The sequence below is a fragment of the Pleuronectes platessa genome, chromosome 16 (assembly GCF_947347685.1).
Source record: "Pleuronectes platessa chromosome 16, fPlePla1.1, whole genome shotgun sequence".
In the NCBI taxonomy this organism is placed as follows: Eukaryota; Metazoa; Chordata; class Actinopteri; order Pleuronectiformes; family Pleuronectidae; genus Pleuronectes; species Pleuronectes platessa.
The window spans coordinates 22,406,123-22,425,468 of record NC_070641.1 but is presented as its reverse complement, the minus strand read 5'-3'; the positions used below and the strand labels follow the sequence as shown (position 1 = coordinate 22,425,468).

Genomic DNA, 19,346 nt, shown 5'->3' with positions numbered 1-19,346 from the left:
TGTGTAGGACACGTTCAGAACCAAACTCACAAATCACACTGCTGAAATATTACTACTAATAATAAAACGTCTTTTGAAGGTAACAGAGAATTTAACGGTAAGAATTAGAAAAAGACAAACTTCCAGTTAACAGACTTAGTTTAATATATGACAGTCGTCTGTCACAAGTTCCAGTTAAACTTCCACGTAAAATATCTTAACCGGGGAAAATTGGATGTTAAAAAAAACAAGTTGACTCTCATCCTACATCAACGATGATGTGAAGCTTCACACGGATCCTGAATGCAACAGCTGAGCTTCTCTTACACACACGTTTACACGGGGGACTTCTCAGTAACCTTCACGTTATATTCAACAATATACATATATATTTATCAGCGATATAATACATAATCTATGTTACAGAAAACCCCTTTGTAACAACAATCCTCTCTCTCCTCCAACAGCAGGAATGTAACTTTATAAAATGTGCAAATGTTTGCATTCCACACATGGACGAACTCGTAGTCAAGTAAAAACCTCTGTTCCTCTTCATTAACTGTTAACTTCACCAATTAAGAAAACACATTTTCTCCACTGTGACTCGCAGTGTACACAGTTATAAAGTCCTTCCTTAATTATGGGATGTATTTCCCCATGTATCCAGTGTGCCATTGAACTATTGGTTCTGAAACAGATCTCCGTTCCTCCACCGGTGACGCAGGAGCAGGTGAGTGTTGAGTGTTGTTAGTTTGGCAGGTTCCAGTTCAGTTTAGGACTCGGAGGTGTCCTGTGAGGACGCCCTCACTGACGGCAGGCGCTCCGCTGCTTTAGCTCTGCCTGCCAGAAACTTGTCGAACTCTGCAGAAGAAGACAAGCGGGTGAGATAACTCTTCATCGATCAATAATCAATAAAGGGAAATTACAGATTTGAATTATGGGACGAAGAAGCAGATGAGAAAAGATGCAAACAACATTGTAAGTAAAAACCCATTAGACTGTTGTTTTCAAGCTGTTTTAAGTGGTGATAAGAGCTGAACTGATAAAAAAGGAGATTTATCAAATTTTATTCTGTTAAACATTAAGTAGATTTACTGCAAGAGCCAGGCTGAGTTGATATTTAAAAGTTACATTGAACTTGAAACATGAATTCTGTGTTTACTGGGTCTAAAAATAAAAGTAAATGGCACCAGATGCCAAACTCACCTTCACTGGTCACACCATCAGAGTCCTCAAAGTCATCGTACTGCAACACAAACAGAAAAGACATATTTTAACTTATATACACATATAAACAAGTGCAGTAGAGTTTAAGGATAATTCTGGTTATTTGATGATAACTATTATAACCTAAAAAATAAATATATACCACTAACACTGACTGATTCTCAGTTTTTTAGTTGTTGTTATTCCAACACAAGTCACTGAGCTGTCAGGCGGCCTTGTGTTCATGATTTCTTTATTTAAAAATGTCTTAAATGATTAATAGATAAGCAAAGTGTTTGTGAAATAACTTTCTGTTGATCAACTAATCAATTGAGTTTCATTCATGATCGGTTTTCCATCTGCTCGTTGTCAGGTCAGTGATATTATGTCACCATGTGGGTCAGTTAACCTTGTTGGAGTGGGCGGCCTATAACTAGTTCTAATGAGCTCGGTGAGTAAAAACTAGGTCATTACCTCATCGTCCAACTCTAACCATTTCTCAACATCATCCATGACGTTGGCCTGGCTGAGAGGAATCTGAGGAGAGGAAGCAGAGCACCAGGTCAGTGCCAGTAGAAAAAGGATCAAATGCTAAAGAGACATAATGAAGAAGAACCAAACAACAACAAAAGAGCCTGTGAATGTCAGTGGATCTGCATGTGTGACAAGAATGTGGCAAATCAGGACAAACCAAACACTATCATGCTGTGGAGGAGGCGTCGGCCACAAAATAAACTCACAATAAAACTTCTTTATCTTCAACACATCGAAAAAAACATGCAAACCAAACCAAGGTCATTGGTCTCAACATGTAAACCGACAAATCCAAAAAATGATCCAAACAATAGCAAACCAGAACCACAGCAAAAAACTAAATGACAACCACAGACACAACAGGAGTGTGGAGAGGTGAACCACTGTGAAACCAGTACGGACACAGACCCACCATTCCCCTTTTTATCATCCAATCTAACTTTGGGGAGGAGCTGCTGGTGGAGGCCGGGCTGTCGTCCTTCGTGCACACACAGAAAGTTCATTTAGGGAGCAGAACACATTCCGAGTAAAATTACACAATGATACAACAACTAAGGAGTCGTCTGCTCCTCGGGTGATTTCCCTGAAACTCACTGACGGCAGCACTTCTTCTTCAACTCTCTCCTCCTACACAACACAACACACATTCTGCACAAACCTGAGCAATCTGGACGTGAGGCTGGTGAGAAATTGTTGAAATGTCTCTTGAGCCAAACGAACACTCCCTACTTCTCTTGGTCCACATGACAGATACAAACTTTTTTCATCGTGTCAGCTGATAAAGATCTTGTGAGTGAACATTGAAGCGTGTGAATCGTGGCTCACCGTTCCAGGGTTGAGGAGCCTGTTGTCCAGAGCTTGAGCCAGGCCGTCCACTGCAGCTTCACCTCTCTCACTGAAACAGAGGATTTGTATGAGTAAGAGAAACTCTGGCCACGTTACTGAACAGGACTTAAGATGGAATAAGTCAGAATTAAACCCCAAAGCAAAAGATCAAGATGTCTGCTAATGACGTATTCGAGAGTTTTGATTCTGCAGCAGCTGATCTCTGTCCTCGTCTTCAAAGTAAAAGCACTGTTGCTGTCATGCTTTATATCTAGCTAAATTACAGAGCTTTTGTTTTGAAGAGTTGTCAAAAGTCGATTCCTTCACAGTAATCGGACATGGAAAAATTAAATTACACCAAAAACATTTTTATTATATACTTTCTGTACCTTGGTGTTGGTTGAGATGAGTTGTTGATTTTGGATAATGTGTCATCTGATTCACTCATACCTGCACGAAGAACCACAACATGAATCACAGGGTGGCTACAGTAACAAGCTTCTTGTGTTAATCACGACACAAAAAACAATTAGGGTGAGACGGGTGAACTTACTGAGTTTAGTCAACTGACTGGACAGACTGTCGCTGGTCGCTGACGCCACCCCCGACTCCTGAGACTCAGCCGTCAAATCCAGGTCTTCCAGGTTGACGTACATGTGACTCTGCAAAAACAAAAGAGCAACGGAGAATTCAATTCACGATGCAATAAAATGAAAATTCACATTGAAACTATTTCATAAAACGATGACAAGTAAAAAAAATCGTTTTTTTACCTTCTGTGTTGAATCATGACCGTTTGTTATGCGTCTTTCAAACCTGCAGCAGATCAAAGTGATCATTACCAAACAGAAACAGAAATATTGTTCATAAAAAGGCAGTAAAATATTAATAATAGTGCTAATAATGTCATTAACCTGTGGTAGCGAGTGAAGGCGGAGTTCATGTCATCGTTTGTTGCCAGCAGCTCTTCGATCAGCTTCTCTTCACTCAGCCGGGGGACGATCTTTACTATCCTGTCCTGCATGTCCTTACAAACTGTGTACAACTGCTAATGATACAATCAGACAAAGCATGTGTGGGTGGGGGTTGTGGGGGTACGATGCAGCACAGACACGTACACAGTGCCAGATCAGTTAAGGGAAACACACTGTTCCTCAGCTTGAATGGATGGAACACGTGAGAACAGAGGAAACGTTTTTATCCTCCCTTTGTTTTTACCTCCAGCAGCTCCATGTCGGCTTGTTTCACCGTGACGGGATCCAGCTGACTCATCATGTCTGACATCATGGTCAGGTTGCCTCGCACCACTCCCAGCTCCGTCTTCAGCTTCTTCACCTGGAACATTCACAGCATCTCCTCAACAAACACGGCCATGATTACGCAAAAAGCAAATATGGATTTCTTAAGTGGAGGCACTGAAGCTGGGCATATGCTGTGCGACCTCAGTAATGTTCAGTTCGAGCTCACACAGCATCGATTGATGTCTGGCACAACCTGACTGCTCTATACGCTGCATGGGCTCCTCTGGATTCATTAGGTACCATACATCCAGATATGGATGTGGATACACAGCTGGACGCTTAGTTTTGGCTGATTTGCAGAGAGAGAGTGAATTTGAGGTTAATATATTGTAGATTGATCACTAACTATGCTCTGAACCCCTTTATCACCAGCCACTGAGGGAAAATGTGCTAATTCTGGAATCGAGTCGTAACTATGCTTCAAATGTACGAGAACCTGACGTCAGAAATTCATCTGACCCTCTGTTGATTGGTCGGGAGCATCTGATCTGATCTGCTCTACAATGAGTTGTGGGAATCAGAAATAACATTAAAATCTGCCTTATACCACACAGTGTATGCTCCGCTTGAAGTGGATTTGCACCCGAGTTGTGAAACAGCATTTAAGCTCACACCTGTGATTACTAGAAATACAGTGCAGTGAAATATCATAGAGCAGAAATGGCCCATCACCTGGCAGGCAGTGAAGGCACTGGTCCCCTCCAGAGCCTTTTTAAGCTCACAGGTCTGAGGTGGGTGGAGCGGCGGTTTGGAAGAGAGCAGCGCAGCAGGCAGAGAAGTGACAGCCGGCCCATTCCCAGGCACAGTCTGCTAAGCAAAGGCAAAGAAACCACCCAGAAGCAAAATGAGCAAAGGCGACAGATGAGCAGCAGCCGCAAAACCACAGAGCACAGTCTGCACCTGTTTGGGAGGCTGAGCCGGGGAATAACCATCCAGCTCTGTCATGGGGAACTCGAGGCCTTTCCTGCGCAGGTCTTCATACACCGACACCACGCCCGTCAGGTCGGGCGAGCTGCGGAATGCATCGGCCCACGCCTAGACGGGAGAAAACCACAGATAATTACAAGGAGCGGGGCAAGGCCAACCGCAGAAACACAAACAGAGCAACACCTTCTCTTTTTATCCTGCCTCCCTCACCTGAACGATGCTGAGCACTCTGTCGTGCAGGATCAGCGGAGGGTTGTTCCTCGGGATGATGGCCCGCACCAGGACCCCCTCCACAAAGTCCCGTGTTGTCACCAGGATGTGGAACCTGTAGGCGCAGTTCTTCACACACGTCTCCAGGACCTGAACATCAGGAGAACACAACAGATCACAGGTCTGATGACACCCGAGCACTGAACAGGAGTGGAGCCGCGAACAACACTCACAGTCAGCGCCAGCATGACCTCCTTGAAGTTCTTATTCCCCACGATCCTTTTCTTTATGGCTCTGACGGCGTCTCTGGGGCTGTAATCAGAACATTACTCATGATCAGAGGCAAGAAAAGCTGCAGAGAACGACCTTGTTCCTGATAAAGACTGATACACCACACACACACACACACACACACACACACACAGACACACACACACCCTTCCTCTGAGCTGTTGATCATGTCACAGATGTCCATGTTCAGGGCCCAGTCTTCTGACGGGAGGCTGGAGCTGGTCGCATACTCTGAAAAATAAACAAAAAGAAATAAAACACGGTGAAACTGAGCTGTAAGATGATAAAAGTTTCTTCTTACACTAACAAAACAATACTTCACAGTCATTAAAGTTCACTGTATTTACTGAAGGAAAACAACAGTAAAAACAGAAGCATACTAATAATTAAATTAGATTGAACCGTGTGGTGTTCCACACACACGGTTCAATCCTCAATCAAAGATGATTCAGCATTTTAGTACACAAAGAAATAAAATGCTGCTTAATGTGAAGTGCAAGAAAGTGTTATATATGGTTTAATGATATAAATAATATAATATTAAACCTGCTTAGAGATTGTACAAAGATGATAATTGCAGTTTTTACTTAACTAAGCATGACTCACATGTTTTATTATTTAGCAACAAGTCATAAAATGTCTAATTTATAAATGTACAAACGTCTTAACATCTAGAGACAGGGATAAATAAAATACAAGGGAAAGTCAAAATCAACAGATTTATTGAGAATTGTCAAATTCTCGAGGTTACAATACAAAATCTGTAGTATTTTAGTAAAAATTTACAATAACAAAAAAATACAGTAAGCTAATAAATATATTTATCAATCAATTTAAACAATTAGCTTTCAGTTGAGTCATTGAGGACACATGTCCAGTCGTTAAAATGAGATTTGGGTCAGGAGGATGTGGGCCACTTGTGGCCCCGCCCACCAATTTGCAGGTTAAACTGACAAGATGACAACCAATCAGAGGGCGCATCCCGGCCTCTAAGTCCCGCCTCTGTCCCATCATTGTCCAGTGGACGCGTCAGTCAAACAATAAGCCGTTGCTCCTCTGTCACTCCTCATGAACTTGAATTGATCATTGGACTGTGATGCGATATGAAAACACATCTGCAGGTCGATTAATGATCGATCGATTACAGATGTTTAAAAACACATCTCACATCAAAGGATAGAATGAGAACATCAAAGCGAGGAGCTGATACAATGTGTCGCTGATGAACGAGCTCACCGATCCGCTGTCCCACCGCGGTGCTGAACGGGTTCCCCAGCAGGAACTCCATGATGACGACAACAAGGGCCGAGCTGCGTCCCCGGGCCGAGCCGTGCCGTGCCGAGCCCAACTACAAGCCCCGCTCCCTGCTGCGGACCGATGCTGCTGCTGCTGCCGCTGAGCACCGCACTGAAGTGGGCCACCGGTTGAACTGCGTCACCGTTAAAGGGACAGAAGCCTGCGAGTATCACGTCAGCACCGGCTAACAGCGCCACCTAGCGGCACAGTACGTGTCTGCACACAATCTTGATGGTCCACCCCTATGGTCCACCCTAGACAGAAATAAAAAACTGATAATAAACCATCAATAATTCTACACTTATGTAGAATATCGTCTGTTATTATTACGATTTAAGAGTCTTAATTATGTCTGATCCTTAAAAAAAACACTTCAGACGTAGATGATTTGAGTGAAAGAAATAACATAGTAATAAATAATTAAATACATATCATAAATAAGCTTTTTATGAAAATGATCAGAGATAGATTTCAGGAGCTGCACCGTGAGTCAGGTTCACATTTTCCACGTCTCCTTGATTGTGTTGTTTGACTTTCTGCCACACGGGGGCACTGTTTGATTCGAGTCTCACTGTGTTTCCTCAAGGATCAGACACACCCTTGCTTCCAGTGCTTATTTCACTGAAAGTTAAATAGTTGGTTTCACTGTGTATGGTGTTTTTAAAAGTAATTTCGTGATTCCTCCTTTTGCCAACATGTTGCATTTGACTATATTAACTTATGTAAACCTGGAGACAGGTGATATCCCATCTTAGAGAAGCTGTGATGCTGTGATGAACCTCCAAAGACTTTAGAATACTTACATCCATGAAACACAACAGACAAATTCACATGACACCAAGATTGAGACAAAAGTCTGAATAAGACTGAAATGAAGACAAGTTAATTATTCTGACCTTAGTCGCATTTTGTTGACATGTATAAATATTATTTAATCATATGTTGACATCCTATTGGAGATTTCATGTCAACAGCTTGACGACACGCTTCCTGGGTTCAAGTGTAAACAAGATGGAGAAATAAGGAGTTGAAGTTTTAGTAAAATTAGAAAGAAAACACTTTATATGATAGAAATGTGCATTAAACTATTTCAGGTTAAGGTTAAAAAATTCTAGTTGGACGTATGACATAGTGAAGATAATGTTGACATATAAATGTATGTATGTATATTTTTTCAGTTTTGATTGTCTAACTGCTCCCACTTCTTTGGATTAACTCCTGTTTCCTGGTTGTGGATTTGATAACAAATGAAAAATTGATCCAAAGAATGAATAAATAATGTTTATCTGACTCATAATCAGACACAAACAGGAATATCAAAGGACTAGTCAGATACTTTTTGTTAAGGCCTCATGTTATTATAATTGGAGTGATATCTTATTCAGAATAAGGTCACCAGTCAGATTGATGGTGTTTCTCACTCAGAAGCGTTTCCCCCCCGACTCTGTGGATGAACGTTGTGTTCGATGATGTGAGTGTGTGACTCAGACTCAGTGACTCACCAGCCAGTAAACAACAGAGAGAGTAGAACTGGTGGCTCCTCTGTTTACACCAGATCAGACAGTCCGGCCCATTATTCACAACCACACGGGCTCATTACAGTTTCCCTCCAAGAAGAACACATCCAGGTTTAATCCTCTGATCTCACAGGAGCAGAGTCGAGCCCACCGACTTTACACTGAAACATCTGATGTGAGTTTGTGCTGGTGAACGTACCTGAAGCTGTGAGGAGCCTGATGCTGCAGCTGGGAACCACCTTAACCTACTGGTTTGTTTGATCACACTGGTTACTGGTTGCTATGACACGGTATGAAGGATGAAAACATGTTAGTGACGATCATACAGAAAATAGATGTGACAAGAATTTCCCAGTTTGAAATCCATCCATCGTGTGATTATGTGATGCAATGAACGTTTTTGAATTCTTTTGGAGTATTTATAACTGTATTCATATTCATATTAGTACTGATGATTAATAAAGTACACACTCTTCATGAATGTATTTGGAGCTAGATGTAATAATCACTAGAACACTGTTTTCTTTTTGCATTGATTCATTTTGAAGTATTCGTAGAGTATTGTTTATTCCAACAAACCTGTTCCCTGTCGCTGCATGCAGCTGACACACACACACACACACACACACACACACACAAGCAGACACACACACACACACACACACACAAACACACACACACACAAACACAAACACACACCGTGATCTTTCATTTACTTTCCCTCGAGGAAATGTCACTGACAATTTCCTGGGGGAGTGAAAATCTAAACTGCTGGAGGGTGGAGCAGCACGAGAGAGAGCGGGAGGGAGGGAGACAGAGAGAGAGAGAGAGAGAGAGAGAGAGAGAGAGAGAGAGAGAGAGAGAGAGACACACACACAAGAAGAAAGAACAATTAATTGGCGTTGCATGATATCACCTTGTTTCATACTGTACAGGAACAAGCAGCTTTCTCCACCAGCAGCCACTGGGAGTGGGCAGCAACGTGCCTGTGTTCCCAGTATGAAGCCTCCAGATTAGTCTCCTCAGCCTATGAATTAAATACAGTGGTGCAGTGTGTGCAGGACTGTTTATCTGCAACCGGCTGTGACGGCCTTTATGTGCACGCAGGCTCAGGGAGGACAGTAACACATCACTGAAGAGAGAGAGAGACTCCAGCTGCAGGGACGACAACAACACAACTGGATCAGTGAGACAGGGACGGACGTGTCTCTGGCTCTGTCTCACATGAGCGTGATTCTTACTCATATCAAACAATAGTTCATCAGGAGACGTTTGGAGACAGAGCTCATCTCTGAGTGTGACTCATCTGTGGCTGCAGTGTGTGTGTGCTTGTGTGTGTGTGTGTGTGGTCCAGGTATCACTCATGTTGTGAGGACATAAATGTGTCCACAGTCACACTATGGGGACAAAAAGCAGCAAATAACCTAAAGCATCACATTTTACAGTGTGGACGTGTTTTAAGGTTTGTTTTAGGACAGGATAGAGTTAGGGTTAGACAAGTAGTAACTATGGTTCAGGTTAGAGTAAGCAATATAATATTATAAGTGTGTGTGTGTGAACAATAAATAAACAGAACATCTGACGGAGACGAACATGATCCTGAGACTTAAACATTTAAATCATCGTCAGAAAGAGAAAAGCATCAAACGTGTTTATTACAACATCACTGTTCACAGTCCGAGTCACATTAAGACAAATTATCACAGATCACAGACACATAAGGAGATTGTTCTAAATTATACATGTGAAAATACAGTTTTTATACAAAACACAGACTGAGGCATATTTCTTAAACCCACTCAGAGAAGACTTTGGTTTAAATTGTAAACAGAAAAACGTTCTACATCGAAATAAATGAGGTTTTTATGAATTAGTCATTAATCTAACAAAAATGACAAATTTATTCTAGAAATCTTCTAGAATATTTTGTACTGTGGCTGTTTTCTGTTTTATATTTCTAAACTGAATTTCATTTTTAAAGAAGTCACATTGTAAAACAACATAAAATGCAAAATAAGGACAATAGTCACTAGTTAGAGCCTTAATAATGTGGTTATAATACTTGTTCCCTATTGGCCGCCTGGTGCCGTGTCACATGACGGAGCAGGTGAAGCCGCAGCAGTCCTTCAGCAGCGTGACTCCAGTTTTACTGATGAACGGCGTCGAGGTCTGCTGAGACTTGGACGCCACCGTTTGATCCGGCAAGGCTCCTGATTGAAAACGGGAAAATATGAATATTAAACATTATTAACAGGAAAGATTCCTTAAGTGGAAAGTTCAGGATTTTTTGGGGAATATGATTTGTCACTTAAACACATATAGGTTTCATGTGTCAGCAGCTTTAAACTCACCCTTTGCAGAAGCCGCAGCCTTGGGAAACTTGGACTGTAAGAAAGCCGCCATCTCTCTGTCTTCCTCTCGCTCCCTGTGACGGAAAACACATCCACGTTTTCTTTTTTCATTTCGGCTTTTAAGATTTTATCGCATGTTGCTGAATGTCACAGCGAAAACACACTTTAATTGTGGATTCTAATCTGCATGGTGTGATTTCACTGCTGCAGTCACACACAGAGACCTGAGCTCCTCCTGGAGGAAGCTGATTCTCACTCTCCTCCTGCCTGTTTATCACCGAGTCTAATTTAACTCCACAAACAGAATGATGTGAGGGATGGTAGACTGAAAATTCGGCTCAATAAGAGTAAATAAGTCCAGTTGTTAAATTAAATCTCTGCAAAGATAACTGCAGATCACAAACATCACTACGTCAAAGTTATTCTCCATCAGTGGATTTTTTAAACCTCACCTGAGGCGTTCGAACTCCACATCGTCCACCAGGAAGTCTCTGGTCTCCACCAGCTTGTTGATCTGCAGCAGCAGCTCCTCCTCCCGCTCCCTGTCCTCCTTGGACTTGTCTTTGTCTGTTCAGCACAACACACACAAATGAAACACAACCACAAACACACACAAACACACACAACACAACAAGGCCTTTGCACACCAGACGTGTTTTTTTCTTCAGACACATGTGGACATGGACACATCCAACACGTCCCAATGCATGTTGTGAGAAACATCACATTTTGAAGCAGCAGAAGAAGAAGAACAACTTCCTCCTCCATCGAGTTGATTTATTTTATATATTTGCATTTAACTGCTGCTCAAAGTTATTTTTGTCATCTAAAGGACGTGATTGTGATTGTTTATCCAAAGCTTGAAATGTATTTGCTAAATTGTGTTGTGCTTAATGTGACTAGTCAGGAGAGTCACAATTATGTTTAACCAATGTAAAACAGCATTTATATATGTATATATATACATATATAAATCAAGCTGTTCACAAAAAAACATGATGTGAACCTCATGATGGAGCAAAGGTCACTAAATAAAGTCAGATTCATCTTCTGGAGATGTGGCTGTTACTTCTAGAAGACTCCAGACGAACTGATCCTAAACCAGTTTATATTTCTATCATCTCCATGTAAATGTATTGTTTTATGTTTCAGCTTCTAGTTTCCACAGCAACGTTCCTCCACATGAGAGCTGTGATCTAAACTTAATGAGAAGAGGAATGTGAGCATAAGACGGGATAATTTCTGACTAAAGAAGAAACATCATGTGACAGAGGCTCATTATTATATGAAATCTTTCCTGTAAAGCTTTTTATTGAATTCACCTGGAACTGAGACCAGTTTCTGCAGCTCATTCTTCAGCCTCGTGATTTCTTTGCAGAGCTGGATGTCGTCCATCCTGAGAGGAAAACAAAAACATGACAATAAAAGCAAATGTTCCCCCAAAACCATCAACATGTATTTGACATAAGAGAAAACTTAATAAGGGTTTAAAAAAACAACAACAGACTCGAGTTTGTATCATTGCAGCAAAGCAATTTCCTCCTGGACTTAGAACACAGAGGCGTGAGTGAGGAAATGTGAGTTTATCAAACTGAAAAAAACACCAGGACCAGATTCTATCAGCAGACGTGTGTTTATTATCTGAAATGACACCAGACAGAATCAAATCTCATTTCACCGCCTCATACGACAGCAGCCGCCTGGACGAGTGTGTGTTTGTGTGTGTGGATGTGTGTGTGTGTGTGTGTGTGTGTGACACCTACTTTATTAAAACCACAGCTCAGTGTTTCTATCAGAGTGTGTTTATCAGGGAGGAGCTGCTGTTTTCACCCCTTGTTTGTTTGTTTGTTTGTTTGTTTATATCAACAGGAAGTTGGTTCAAATCTTGGTTTGGCCAGTTCTGGGTTTTGCTCCAGCTTCCCCCCCCCACATAGTCTGGAGACATGCAGATTGTGTTGAGGTTGATTGGAGAGGATCTAAATTGAGCGTAGGTGTGAAGTGTGAGTGGTTGTTGGCTCAGAGCCCCCTGGGATCGGCTCCAGCCCCCGGGACCCTGAGCGATATATAGATACAGATATTGGACGATAGAATTCTGTTGTTTTACCAAATCTTCCCTCAAGTTGATTGAACACACGTCGACTCGCGGAGCCCAGAGGGACGAGGAAGAAGTCAGCCCGTTGTTGTCAGTGCAGCTGTGCATCACTTTGTGAGTCTGTGACACAAGTCGTCTGATACGTGTCGTCACGATGCTCAGCACCGAGCAGACGAGGCCGTGTTATAATTATCCCACAGGAAAGTAAACAAATCGAAGCCCGAGCAGAAGACATTATTATCTGCCTCCGTGACTCACGCTGTGAAAACATGAATCAGAGCTGATCAGAGATCTGATTCCCTCTGCTGCCATCTCCAGCCTCGTGTGGCAAGATAATGAGGAGGGTCTCCACAGAAAGAGAGGGAAATAATTAAACAGTACTGTGTGTGTGTGTTTGTGTGTGTGTGTGTGTGTCGCAGCCTGGTGAGACGGTAAGTAGCACTGCTGTTTTGTTTACACACATCATGCACTTGGCTTCTCTTGGTGTCGGTGGCTGACAGTTGTGTTTCCCGATGTAACTCCTGAGGGGCTTTTAACAGTAACTCTGTGTTAACAGATCCCAGAGCAGCCGAGCTTCGGTCTGTGTGAAGCTGCAGGGACCAGACAGAGGAGTGTCATGTGACGGTAGAGAAGCTTCAGGAAACTCTATCTATGAAAATCATAAACCATAAACCACGTCCGAGTGACAGCTGGTCAAAATGTGAAGAAAATCCCTAAAGACAGATTTAAGATATGTTGTGTGAGGTCAGCGTGACCTTACCCTTTGACCTTTGACCTCCCAACTCAAATCAGTTCATCTGTGAATCCAAGCGATTGTTTGTACCAAATCTGAAAGTATCACGTTGAGGTGTTCCTGAGATAACGGGTTCACAATGCAAAAAGGGTCCCTGTGAGCCTGACCTTTGACCTTCAACCACTAAGATAAAACCAGTTAAACTTTTTGTACCAAGTGGACATTTGAGCCAAATTGTCTATAACAGAAGAGAGTATATACGTCCTTGTCTACAGACGCAGGTCTTACATGTATCTGAGCTCCGACTCTCTCCGAACCAGGATGTCTCGGATCCGCTCGATTCTCACCAGCTCTCCTTCGATGTCCTGCACCGTGATGGTGGAGTCGGCCATCGACACCACGTCCTCCGCTGAAAGACAAACAGACAAACACGTTCACCTGTGGGTTGAGTTTCTAAAGATTCTGAAACTGGATTTAAGTTTGTTAAACCTAAAAACAGCCGGATTCTGAGGATCCATCCGTCTTAAAGGTCAGAACTATTTAAATAACCAGAAGATAAGAAAAGCTAAATTAAATTAAGAGACTTGTCACACAAGCTCGTTAACAGAAAACACACATGTACTGAAGGTGCTTGTGTGAGAGCATGAACCTCCGCCCTGCATCATATCCTCCCTGCTGCCCCCCCCCCCCCCCCCCCCCCCCCAGCCTCTGACTCCTCACCAGGAGCGATGACTCACCCGACAGAGCTCGGATCGGCTTTTAATTACCTGACCTTGTGTGAAAAGACTTTACCGTCACATACGCTGAACCACGGGGGAGCTGCACGAATACAGCTGCACACATGTGTATTATCACATGTTGATTATCACATGTGTATTATTATCACATGTATGAACTACCAGTGTGTTAGTGTGTGAACAACCTGCACGTGTGTTACAGTTTATGTTGCTCTAAGGGAGGTTACGTTTTCACCTCCGTCCTCTGGTCTGTTTGTTTGTTTGTTTGTTAGAAAATAGAATAGAATAGAAATCAATAGAATAAAACTATTGTGTTTTTTCACATGATACACATATTTAAAAGGACAGAGACCCTCAATGTTAACGACCCCCCCCCCCCCTCGCTACACTTTGATATTACTAATACCTCACTCATGTCCTGCATCTATAAGATACTGCAGATATGTTCATGCGAAGTTAAAGTTTTATTATAAATACATACATGTATATGTACAATTTATCTATCTAGGTAAAATCAAGAAAACACAACGTTACTCTTAAATTAATAAATCAAACAGGTACTGAGGGGGGGTTGGCACTGAGGTGACCCTATGGGGCCCCTGAGGGTTTGTTAAATCCTGTCTCCAGCCCTGCAGGTAACTTGGGGCTCCTTCATTCTCTCCAGCTGATTCACACTTTTCTATGGCAGATGAAGTAAAACTGTGTAAATACATATTTTCTGTATTGTTGAAGCATTTAAACGGTGCAGACTGAATTCCATTAAAAACTCACCTGGCTCCTGCTTCGCTCCTCCGTCCACCTGCGTCTCCTCCAAGGCTCCGTACAGTCCAGAGCATTTTCTCTCCTTCTCCATGTTTTGCTCCTTTTTTCAATTTCTCCTCACAAGAAGAATAATCAGAGGAACTATTGGTGCTGCTGGAAAAGGAAGAAAAAAAACATGTCCATGCACCGGAGGGAGAAAACAAGGTGGAGGAGGAGGAGGAGGAGGAGGAGAAGGAGGAGGTGGTGATGATGAGTCCAGGCTCAGACTCACACTGAGGATTTCTCTGCTCACAGGAGCTGAAGAAGCTGATCTCTGCTCAGTGACGCCACCTACTGACAGAGAAAGAGAGCAACACAGAGCAACTGCTCAAAAGCTACTGCATAAACAAAGAGTGCGTGTGTGTGTGTATTGCAGATCTTCCTATTTTGCATATTATTGTAATCTCAGCGCGCACACACACAAACACACACTTTCTTAAACTCCTACTTTACTCATTATTTTATTATCCTTAACTTTATTTATTCTTGAATGGATTGCCCCCCCCCAGTGGGACGTTGTTGAATTGAATTGAAACTTTACGGACAAAACAAACATCACATTATGGAGCGTTTAATATTAATATGATCTCAATGCACAGAATTGCAGAATCTTAATTCAACATTTGCAGTTTCATATGAATCCAGAGACGTGTTAAAGTAGGTTAACAACATGTCCCCCCCCCCCCCAGGACTGAAGGGCCCGGAGACACTGAGCCTCTGAAACACAGAGGACCTTTAAAATGTTCTGTAGCTGCAGTTAATTACACATCGTTTACAAATCAGCATCTTCACGGCTTCAAAAAGGCCCAAACAGAAGGAGCCTCAGATCTAGCAGGTCAACACAACTCAGTGTGTCGGGTGTGGTGACACAGAGCGACTGGTTCGGCCTCACCTTGTGCACACGGCTGCTGTTTGCTCTGCTTCTCACAGGCTTTTTTAAACCCTGTTTAACCTGCCCTGTGCTGCAGAGAGCTTCTGGCCACATGGAACCCTGCTGCCGTGTGGTTTCCTCTCTGTGTGTTTGTGTGTTTGTAAAATGGATTACACAAAAAACGACTTAGTGGAAGGAGGTGGTGTGAGTCAGGGAAGAGCAAGTTGTGGATCCGGATCCGGAAGATAAATCAAGCAGGTTTAGGGGACAGATATTTATGAGTGTGTGCAAATGAAAGTCAGAAAACGTCAGCGCTTCGATAGAAATGAACCCATCAACTATCTGGTCCATGCTAAGTGATGAAGTGTCTGTACAGGACCATGTTCCCCACATTATTCTACATATTGTTAAATACTCTGCACTTCACCCACTGTTCTCTTTCGTGCAGCCGACTCTGTAGAGTTCAGTTTCTCTCAGTGGTTTATCCTCCTTCCATAATTATTATTATTGCTTCTATCGGTTTCCATCGCTTTGTCGAGCCAGTCGCGCTCCTGCTCCGACTCCGAGTCACTGGCCTCACTGGCGTTGGCGGCCAGGAGGCGGGAGTAGTTGATCCTGCGCTGGTGCGGGGCCTTCCACTGGAGCAGCAGCAGACACACACACCACAGCATCAGACCCGCAGCCACTGCCCTGAACAGCCAGGCCAGCCCGAACCTCTGCACCACAAACCCTCCGCCCACGCTGCCCAGGCTGCTTCCCAGCTGCAGAGAGAGCGTGCTGTAGATCCTCCTCACGCTCCTCTCGGCCTCCGGCGTGGCCACGTCCTCACACTGGACGTTCACCGCCCACCAGAGGGCTCCGCCGCTGAAGCAACTCAACACCTGGGCAGGCAGCACGGCCCAGGGGCCCCAGAGGAAGGAGTAGTAGAGGCACTGCAGGCCGAGAGCTGCAGCCCCCACTGCCAGCACCCTCCCCGGGCTGAGGAGCTTGGACAGCCGGCCGGCGAGGAGAGGGAAGGCGGCCTGTGAGAGCAGAGCGAGGGCGAGAGACGATCCCATGTGCAGCTCGTTGCTCCCGTGGTCCTGCATCTGCCACAGCAGGAAGTTGTCCACGGCTGAGCCCGCCGCCCCGACCAGCAGGGTGGTGATGGCGCAGAGCAGAGCGCGAGGGGAACCACGCACCAGCTGCACGGCTTTCAGGAGCCCGTTGGCCCGGTCGCGCTTCTTGTTCAGGTAGAGAGGGAGGTAACACGCCACGGGCAGCGCCAGAGCGGCCAAACCAGAGTAGCAGAAGAAATGAGCCGCGCTCCTGGGGATCCGATCGGCTATGAGACAACTCAACTGGCTGACCAGCAGCCCTGCTCCTCCAGCTCCACACGCTGCTCCCAGCAGACCCCACGGCCCGATGGAGGTGTACCGGTCGGAGGCGTCGGCAAAATCCAGATATTCATACAATCCGTCATCGGCCGTCCACTCCAGAGGGGCCGACACTGACTCCCACACTGAGACGAGGAGGAGGATCAGGAAGAAGAGTTGGTGCTCAGGGTCCATGACCTTCAAGTTTCCTAAAAAGCCAAACTGGCTCTCCTCCTCTGTCGTCTTTTCTCTCTGCTGCTCCTCAGAGCCTGATTTGACCTCTGACCTCCTCCTCCTCCTCACAGCAGCAGCAGAGGAGCCGGAGACATGAGGCACAACGGAGCTGCTGATCCCAGGTTCTTGAAGGCTGCTCTCGACCCCGACAGAAACATCCTCTGGCTGATTCCGTGAAGCTGTGCTCGTCATGACAGAAGCAGATTTAGTCTCAGCAGGTAACGTGTCACCAGGACGGGTATCAGGATGTTCTGGGGGAGCACTGGTCACTGTGGTTTCAGGTACGATGCTGCTGGGGAGCAGGTTATCAAGACTCTGGGTCGAGCCGCTGCTCAGATTCGTGGTGTTACAGGAGCTGCTCTGCGTGTGCACCTCTGTGGTCGGGACGAGCAGCAGAACCAGAGCGACGGCTGCCGAACACACCAGAGAGCCCTTGATCACCACTCGCCTCTTGTTGTAGTGCTTGGAGAGGAGACTGGCCACGGGGCTCCACACCAGTGTTATCAGGTGTTTGGCGGCCATGATGAGGCCCGTCATCCCGGGGGTGAGGCCCAGCTGCCGGAGGTAGAGGGTGAGGAAGGGCAGCAGGCAGCCTTTGGAGCAGGAGCACAGGAAGTTGAAGACGCTGGCGAGGGCGAGCGCTCGCTTCACGTCGATCTGCTTGATCCTCTTCATGGTCGTCGTCCTGCTCAGAGACTCAGCTGCTGCTTCACATGGATTCAAACTGAGACACAGAGACGGGAAATAAACAAGTTAAAGGTTTTCATTTCAGACGTGAAAACTACAGAATCTTTGGTATTTTTCTTTCAACATTTTAATTCTAAAAATCGTCATCAACAGCAGGAAAACCTCAAGTCCTCTTCAGTCAAGTGTCATTGTACATATATTTTGAATTAAGGCTAGTATCATTTTTATAAATAGCAATATAACATAAATCCACTATTATGCAGAGGAATAACACATAATAACCAACCTCACATTTATATATAGAGCAAGTGTAAATATATATTTGTTTATAATTTGATAATTATCAATATTGTCCATTATCATCTTGATATAATGTTTGGCCATTTAGCGAAGCCCTATTATTAATAGTATAATATAATAATATAGTATAATAATAGAAAACAGTTGCTATGGTTGTCAAAATAAAACACAAAATTATAAATATCGTCATCTCATCATTTAGAGAAGATTTAGAGATATTTGATAATATTTCAAATACGTATCAATCAATCATCTTCATTTGTAAAGCTCATATTTACAAACATAAACAATGACATCATAAAGATGGGTAAATCTTTTGTTTTCTTTTAAATCATCTGACAGGACGAGTAGAATACAATTAATTAATAAAATAAAGATATGTGTCATTACTCCAGGATCTCAGAGAGTCTGTGTTTCCTTCTCATCCCACATCCTGTTCACGTTTGTCTTTAAATCCTGTGTTGATCTAAAATGTTTATTGAGTCGTTTCTGTTCCTGTCTCTGTATAAACAGGTTAACGTGGTTTTCTAGAAGCTGATGAGAGATCAGTTCACACATCGCGTCACCAGCGCGGAGAAGAAGCTGCAGTTTAACTTAAAAATAAACTTTATGATAACAAGTAAAAGTTCAGTTTTCATGCGGAGGAAGAAATAAAGTTAAACAGCGAAGCAGGAAGTAACAGGTGTCGCGTGGATGCACCTGTTCCCGCAGCGGAGGACACGTCACAACTTTAACAACTTTAACAATTTAAACTTTTACCGTTTCGCTTCTTTTCCACTCGAGGATCCTCAAAGTTCTCCTCATCGATCTTCTCTGGTTTCTACATCCACTCGTTGTCTCCTGGAGAAACACGTGACACCTTCTGGAGGTTTAACGTTTACACCGTCTACACACCTGGAGCCGTTCTCACGACTCCAGCGCCCCCTGGCGGCGCGGCTGCCTCAGTGTGGGCCACACACTGACGTGATGTCAGGTTAAATCCTCAGAGAAAGACTCAGTTAATGATCTGAATTAAGGAAGATCTGAATCAAACAAGATCTGGATCAAACAAAATCTGGATAGAATAAGATCTGGATCAAACAAGATCTGATTCATCAAG

At 43.8% G+C, this 19,346-nt stretch overlaps 3 protein-coding genes across 6 annotated transcripts; all 3 read right to left on the bottom strand.

Annotated features, from left to right (window-relative positions):
- Positions 1-120: 120 nt before the first annotated feature.
- tom1 (target of myb1 membrane trafficking protein) lies at positions 121-6,664 on the bottom strand. Of its 4 annotated transcripts, none has more exons than XM_053443698.1 (15): positions 6,510-6,664; positions 5,420-5,504; positions 5,216-5,294; positions 4,983-5,132; positions 4,746-4,880; positions 4,518-4,652; positions 3,763-3,879; positions 3,459-3,589; positions 3,318-3,360; positions 3,098-3,206; positions 2,934-2,994; positions 2,545-2,614; positions 1,660-1,722; positions 1,186-1,225; positions 121-840 (listed from the first exon to the last, which is right to left on the bottom strand). In XM_053443698.1, exons 1-15 carry the CDS (start codon positions 6,559-6,561, stop codon positions 752-754), a joined length of 1,359 nt encoding a protein of 452 aa, XP_053299673.1. In that variant the 5' UTR covers positions 6,562-6,664; the 3' UTR covers positions 121-751. The 4 variants fall into 4 exon arrangements, with proteins under 4 accessions (XP_053299673.1, XP_053299672.1, XP_053299675.1 ...); XM_053443697.1 differs by having other exon boundaries at positions 3,459-3,592; positions 6,510-6,663; XM_053443700.1 differs by lacking the exon at positions 4,518-4,652 and having other exon boundaries at positions 6,510-6,662.
- Positions 6,665-9,732: 3,068 nt separating this feature from the next.
- On the bottom strand, positions 9,733-14,910 carry zgc:171844 (uncharacterized protein LOC100151763 homolog). Its single transcript, XM_053443735.1, has 6 exons — positions 14,771-14,910; positions 13,551-13,671; positions 11,760-11,833; positions 10,890-11,004; positions 10,438-10,511; positions 9,733-10,296 (listed from the first exon to the last, which is right to left on the bottom strand). Exons 1-6 carry the CDS (start codon positions 14,850-14,852, stop codon positions 10,178-10,180), a joined length of 585 nt encoding a protein of 194 aa, XP_053299710.1. The 5' UTR covers positions 14,853-14,910; the 3' UTR covers positions 9,733-10,177.
- Positions 14,911-15,232: 322 nt separating this feature from the next.
- On the bottom strand, positions 15,233-19,139 carry mfsd6l (major facilitator superfamily domain containing 6-like). Its single transcript, XM_053443681.1, has 2 exons — positions 19,007-19,139; positions 15,233-17,984 (listed from the first exon to the last, which is right to left on the bottom strand). Exon 2 carries the CDS (start codon positions 17,933-17,935, stop codon positions 16,145-16,147), a length of 1,791 nt encoding a protein of 596 aa, XP_053299656.1. The 5' UTR covers positions 17,936-17,984; positions 19,007-19,139; the 3' UTR covers positions 15,233-16,144.
- Positions 19,140-19,346: the final 207 nt, after the last annotated feature.